This window comes from Acanthisitta chloris, unplaced genomic scaffold (assembly GCF_000695815.1).
Source record: "Acanthisitta chloris isolate BGI_N310 unplaced genomic scaffold, ASM69581v1 scaffold6065, whole genome shotgun sequence".
In the NCBI taxonomy this organism is placed as follows: domain Eukaryota; kingdom Metazoa; phylum Chordata; class Aves; order Passeriformes; family Acanthisittidae; genus Acanthisitta; species Acanthisitta chloris.
In genome coordinates, this window is record NW_008675267.1 from 1616 (window position 1) to 7883 (window position 6268).

General features: G+C 45.6%; 1 protein-coding gene across 1 annotated transcript; it reads left to right on the plus strand.

Annotated features, from left to right (window-relative positions):
• Nucleotides 1–297: 297 nt before the first annotated feature.
• On the plus strand, nucleotides 298–4957 carry WBP2 (WW domain binding protein 2). The gene is made up of 7 exons (XM_009075673.1): nucleotides 298–402; nucleotides 916–1051; nucleotides 2552–2644; nucleotides 2926–3042; nucleotides 3260–3382; nucleotides 4470–4546; nucleotides 4727–4957. Exons 1-7 carry the CDS (start codon nucleotides 301–303, stop codon nucleotides 4778–4780), a joined length of 702 nt encoding a protein of 233 aa, XP_009073921.1. The 5' UTR covers nucleotides 298–300; the 3' UTR covers nucleotides 4781–4957.
• Nucleotides 4958–6268: the final 1311 nt, after the last annotated feature.

Sequence of the window (6268 nt, forward strand, 5' to 3'; positions counted from 1 at the left end):
CCCAATTAGGGAACTGACCCAGCAGAAATGCCCAACTTAGAGAAAATAAATAATAAAATCTGTCTTGAGATTTTGGTCAGCACAATTGACTGGACTCCCTGGGTGCACAGGCAGCAGCAGCTGTGTCAGCACACTGAGGAGGGAGCAAGCAGCCAGTGCTGCCAGCCAGGCTGATTTTGTGAGCCCAGCACAGCCCTGAGGTCACAGGAAGGTTTGGCAGGTCACTGCACTTCTGTTCATATTGCACTTCTGCCTTGAGCTGTAACACTTGTCCCTCCTCTTATCCTTTGCAGTGTTTTGATGACCTATGACCATGTGGAAATTACCTTCAGTGACATGGAGCCAATTCCAGAGGCCTTCAAAGGAACCAAGAAAGGGAGTGTTTTCCTGACTCCCTACAGAGTAAGTGGTGAAAAGCTTTATCTTGTGTAAGGAGATAAGGGCTCTCTGCCATGCTGTATTTAAATGTCCTCATTGCATGAAAGTCAGGATAATCTACTCCTGCTTGAAGTGTGGCTCATCCTCTCCCTCTGGGAAGCATTATGAATTCATTGAATATTCTATCTATTTTGCAGAAGATAATAAATCTGATTAGTTCTTGTACGGGCAGCTGTTTAGTCTAGCAGGCACCTCCAAATTGGAAATTAGCAATGGTCTGGAAATGCTGAATGCAACAACTCAGCTGCTCAATCATAGCTGTGTGGAGCAGTGAGTTCTCTGAAAGCTGGAGGAGTCTTCCCCGAGCAAGGGTCCTACTGGAAGGCCTCACAGGCTTTGGGTCACCCCTGTGGCTGTTCTGGGGAGCTTTTGGCTTGCAGAGCAGCTGATGTGGGAGGGAGTTTCAGTCCAATAATAAATCAGAGCTGTGTCTCCTGTTTGTTTTGAGCAGCCTCTGTGGTGTTGTTCTCTCTCCAGGTTATCTTTGTATCAAAGGGGAAGGATGCTATGCAGTCTTTCGTGATGCCCTTTTATTTGTTGAAGGACTGTGAGATTAAGCAGCCTGTCTTCGGAGCCAATTACATCAAGGGCACAGTGAAAGCAGAGGCAGGAGGTATGTATCCTACAGGGTGTGTTCTGGACCTCAGTTCAGCTGCACAGTTCATAGCAGAGTCCTGGGTAAAACTGACACTGACCAAATGGGTTTTCACAGTGCTGCTAAAATGTGTTTCTCTCTTTGAAACTGACAGCTAAAAACATTCCTTTTGTTAGCTTCCTGTGCAGTTACAGAGAAATCTGCTCTGCAACCCCTCTCATTCCTACCCTCTGCTAAATACTGAGTTCAGTCAGTGATCTCAGTGAGTAAACATCAGAGTGGAGTCAGGAAGAGGGACATGTCACTTGGCTTTGGTCACTTGGGGTCACCTGTCCCACCTGCATCCAGGTCTTCTCATGCCAGAGACTCGGATCCTTCCTGGCTTGGCTTGGGTTTTCAGATGCAGATCCCCAGAGTGCTGTTCTTGTGCAGTTCAGGGACAGCTGTGCTATTGCTGTAGTGCATCCTGGCAGTGAGAATGGACTTCTGGAAAGTTGGGAATCTCCAAGGGGCTGTTTTGCATTGTCCAAGGAAGGTTGTAGACATTTTCAGTAATAATAGTTTTAATCCCTGTAATACTTCCCTTTTGTACCAAAGGAACACATTTCAGCACACTTTCATCCTCAGCTTGGTTCAGTTAGTTGTGGCACAGAAATCCCAGCAGACCTCAGCTGTGACTCTGAAATCAGCATTGCAGCTTCTGTGGGAGCAGAGTGGGACCATCCAGCGTGAGAGTGACCCTGAGCAGCAGGGACAAAGTGAACTGTTTGAAAGGCAAAGGGCTTTAGCTAAATCGTTGGGAATTTTCCCCAGAGACATCTCTTCCAGCACTGATGTTGCCTGAACAGCCATGAGACTCTGGTTTAGCTCAAAAGGCTCTTTAATCTACTTGTTTCTGTTTCAGCACTGCCACAGCCTCTGCTTTGATGCTTTGTTGGATCTCTGGGCTGTGCATGTTTTCCTTCTTGATTCTGTAATGTGAGATGTCACTAATTTTTTTATTTTTTTTTTTTTTATTATTACTATCCTGACATGAAATATCTTCCACGGACTCTAATGGGTTTATGTGGACCATGTTTTTCATTAAGCTCTTTGCTTCATTGGGCACTCAAACTCCCAAACTAATTTGCAGCTGACAGTTAGGTGTAGTTGCAAAGGCTTTTTAGCAAACAGGATTAACAGAATCCCTGTCTTTTGCACTAATCTTATCCAAAGCAGGAGCAAATCCAGTGCCTCTGATAGCTCAGCCTGTGGCAGCTGGGGGGGCCACAGCCACAAATTCTTCAAGGTCCTCCCTCATGGATGTTTCTTCTTCAGGTGTCCCTTGGCAAAACCCCAGTGTGAATTTTTCTGATGATAGGGTAATTCTGCCACTTCATCTGCATTTTATTTTTTCCTTGGATTCTGGGGATTTGCTCTTTAAAGAGTTATATATAGGACATGTGAAGATACAGCCTGGAATCTAAACAGCATGGAAATGGCTTCTCCTTGATCTGGACACTGTCTTTCCTTCCTCAGGTGGCTGGGAAGGATCTGCCACGTTCAAGATGACCTTTTCAGCTGGGGGTGCCATCGAGTTTGGGCAGAGGATGCTGCAGGTGGCATCACAAGGTATGGCATTGGGAGTGTCTGCCAGAGATTTGGGGGGTCCAGGAGGCCTTGCCTTCATCTCACAGCATGGGTAGCTTTAGGGTGCAACAAACAGGTTGGGTTCAAATCTGTGTGAGTTCAGGCTGTAGCTGAAGCTTACTTTAAAAATACTTCATTCACATCCAGTGAACAGCAGATTTATTGAGATGACACTTCATTGTTTTTCCAGTAGGACTCTCAGTTTGTTGGAGTTCTTGGCCTGCATTTGATGTTTTGGTGAGGTCTTGTCTTTCCTTTTCCAGTCTCCAGAGGTGAAATACCCAGTGGAGCTTATGGCTATTCCTACATGCCAAATGGATCCTATGGCTTTGCACCACCTGCAGCCAATGGGGGCTTCCCATACCCACCACCTCCTCCTGGTAAGTCTGGGAATTGAGGGTAGTCATCACTCTAGTAAGACTTAAAATGGGTACAAAGGGGAAGAAACACAGATTTTACACAGTTGCTTAGATTGGATCCGGTCCCTTGTGGAACTTTTGATTCTGAGCTTAATTACGTTTGTCTTGGCTTCTTTTGGCTGTGTAACTCCACCTGGAAGAATTAACTCTTTTGCTGGGTGATTTCCTTTCCTGACAGAATTCTATCCTGGCCCTCCTGTGGCTGATGGAGACATGGGCTACATGCAGCTCCCACCCCCACCATACCCAGGGCCCATGGAACCCCCTGTGAGTGGTCCAGACCTGCCTTCCACTCCTGCAGGTAAGCAGTGTGTTCAGGACAATTAGCTCACATGAAACATTGTTATCTTCTGGGGAATTCAGAAGGTACACTGAGTAGTTAAAATTTTTAAGGAGAGGGGTTAGGGAGCTCCCCTAATCTCCACCTGAATCTGGAGGCCAAACCTGCTTCTCTCCAGGGTAGACACCATTAGTGGGTGTTTTACAGCTGGATTTATTCTTCCTTTGATAGAAAAAACACAGTTTGTGGTTCTCCAGTGGTGGTAATTTTGCTCTAATGGATGAACACAAAGAAATTGATGGTGAAATGTGTTTCTAGTCCATTTTAATTGGCAAATATGGCTTGGGTGATATTCACTCCCCCTGTTTCAGCTGATTATATTTGCTTAAACAATACAGAACACAGGAAGAGAAGATGGAAAGGAGCTGGGGAAATATCAGGCTCATTTTTCACTCTTTTGGGATGTATTAAAACAGCTTTGAACATGACCTTTGTAGGTGGGTGGGGGTGGAAAGAGCTTTTGTGGTTGGACACAGCCACAGATCTCTTGCAGATAAAGATATTTCTCTGGCTAAGGATTTAACTTCTCTCTTTGCTGTGAATAAACAGCCATTCATCTTTGAGCTATTATTTGGAAAGTGGCACTGCTCCAGAGGGTTGTACAAGATTTTTGTGTTCTGCAGAAACAGAGGATCTGCATCATCCTCATAAATTACCATCTTGAAAAGACAAATCCCCTGAGCCGCTAGAAACTTGTGCTGATTTTGGGTTTGCCTTGTGCTCTCATCTCAGGAAGGATGGTTTGCTCACTGCCTTTTTATGAGGTATTGTCTGTATCAGGCAGTTAGCATTTATTTGTGGGCTGACAGGCAAGTCCCAGTGACATTTCCAAACTAAATCTTGCTTTGTTTCATGGGGACTTGATGATTCTGTGGCAACTGGAAGAGATAATGCTCAGCTGTGTGTGTTGTAGCTGTTTTGCTACTCAGGCATTGATCATACTGTGCCCTGTTAGTAACACTTGATTTCCAGGAACGTGGAGTTTCAGTTTGATTGTAAGAGCTCTCTGTGTGTGTCACCAAACCTGTCACTTCTCTCTCTGTTACAGCTGAAGCTAAGGCTGCTGAGGCTGCTGCCAGTGCTTACTACAGCCCAGGCAACCCACATAATGTCTACATGCCCACGGTGAGTTCCTGCTTCCTTCTGGGTTTGCAGGGGGAGCCCAAGTGTGTGTCTGACAGTTCTCATCTCTGTGGCACAGCAAAGTTTGTCTGAATGGATTTTGGTATCTTGGGGTTTTTTTAGAGGGTTTTGAGTTTCATTTTTTCTTAGCCATGAATTAATGTTCTCTTGTCTTTATTCCAGGACCAGCCACCACCTCCTCCATACTACCCACCAGAGGACAAGAAAAACCAATAAGCTGACACAGAACTTTTCCATGACTCATTGCTTTCTTACTTTCCATTTTGGCAAAATTTTGGGGCACAGTCCATAGCACTGCGGAGCAGAGCCTTCCCCCAAGGCACATTGCTTGCAGGGGCTCTAGGAGGAGGTCTGTGCAGGGCAAGGGGAGAGATTTCAGCAGCCTGGGTCACCTCTGGAGCTCTGGGTTTGCTGTCCTGCAGCATTCCCTCCTCCTTGTGGAGCTCTGAGGGTTTGCCATCCTGCAGCATTCCCTCCTCCCTGTGCATGACATCCCTACAACTGGAAGTTCTCCTCATCTGCAATTGCTTCCCTTAACTCTGTTTCTTTTGATACTGAAGTGATACCTGTTCAGAGTAAGCACCTGCGCCAAACTGGGAATTAACATGCCCGTGCCATGGAAACAAGGATCCTGAGGGGGCAGGGGGTGTTTTGAATTTACCTTGGTGTGCATCCCAGAGCATGTCTGGGCACAGGGATGTCTCTGGTTATTCCTCCCAATCCAGAGTATCACATCTAACTCTTCCCTCTGCTACTGAGAAAGGGCTTCAAGGGGAACCTGTGGGATATCAAAGGAAATGGATACTTATTACATTTTCCAGATATATATTCAGCTTTCCTTGTTTGGTTTTTTTTTTTTTTAGCCAAATCATTCCTGACAATCAGCCAATAATCTGGGAGCCCCTAAATTTTCCTGCTGTGCCCTGTGTAGGATAATGCTGACAGACATTCCTTCCTCACCCCACACACTGCTCTACAGGGTTCCTGAGTAGCATCTGACTAGTTTAGATCCCATGGGAACACTAATGTTTCTGTTGTCTCTTTTTTCCAGTTAAATGTTTGGGCTCAAATTTACTAAATCCCAGATACTCTGTTTATAGTCTATAATGCACTTTTTGTTTTGTTGTAACACAAATTACACTTTTTGGCCAGTGAAGCATCTTACTGCTGGGATTTACCTGGGTAAGGAACAGCTAATGGGGAGGAGAAAGTAGTTGCTTTACTTCTTCCTTGGAAGCACTTGAGAGATTATGCAAACTGTTGGAATAAGCTATAAGGTACAACTGAGCTGCTGGTTTGAATGTTACTGCTGTTTGTATTCCTGGTTCAGCTGTGAGTTTACTTCCCAAATCACCTGATGGTGAACTCCTTGGACCGAGGGATCCAGCGTTTTCCTTCTGTAGCTTTGACTCATTGATCTCACTAGCAACCACTCCAGTGCAGAACCTCTGCAGGGTTGACCAAATCTGGGGTGTGAAACTTTGCATTGCACGAAGCTTTGCACAAGTCACACTTCACTGACTTCTGAGAGAGAAAAATCCTTCCCAGGCAGTGTGAGGAAGGACCCTGTGCTAGGGAAGTGCTGAGACTTGCTGCATGCAGCCTGCTCGGGGAGAGGAAAGATCCACCTCTTATTTTCTTTTTGTCTGAGTCTAGCTGAGTAATGAAACTGCTACTGTCTGTGCACTGACTTTTCTAGGATCG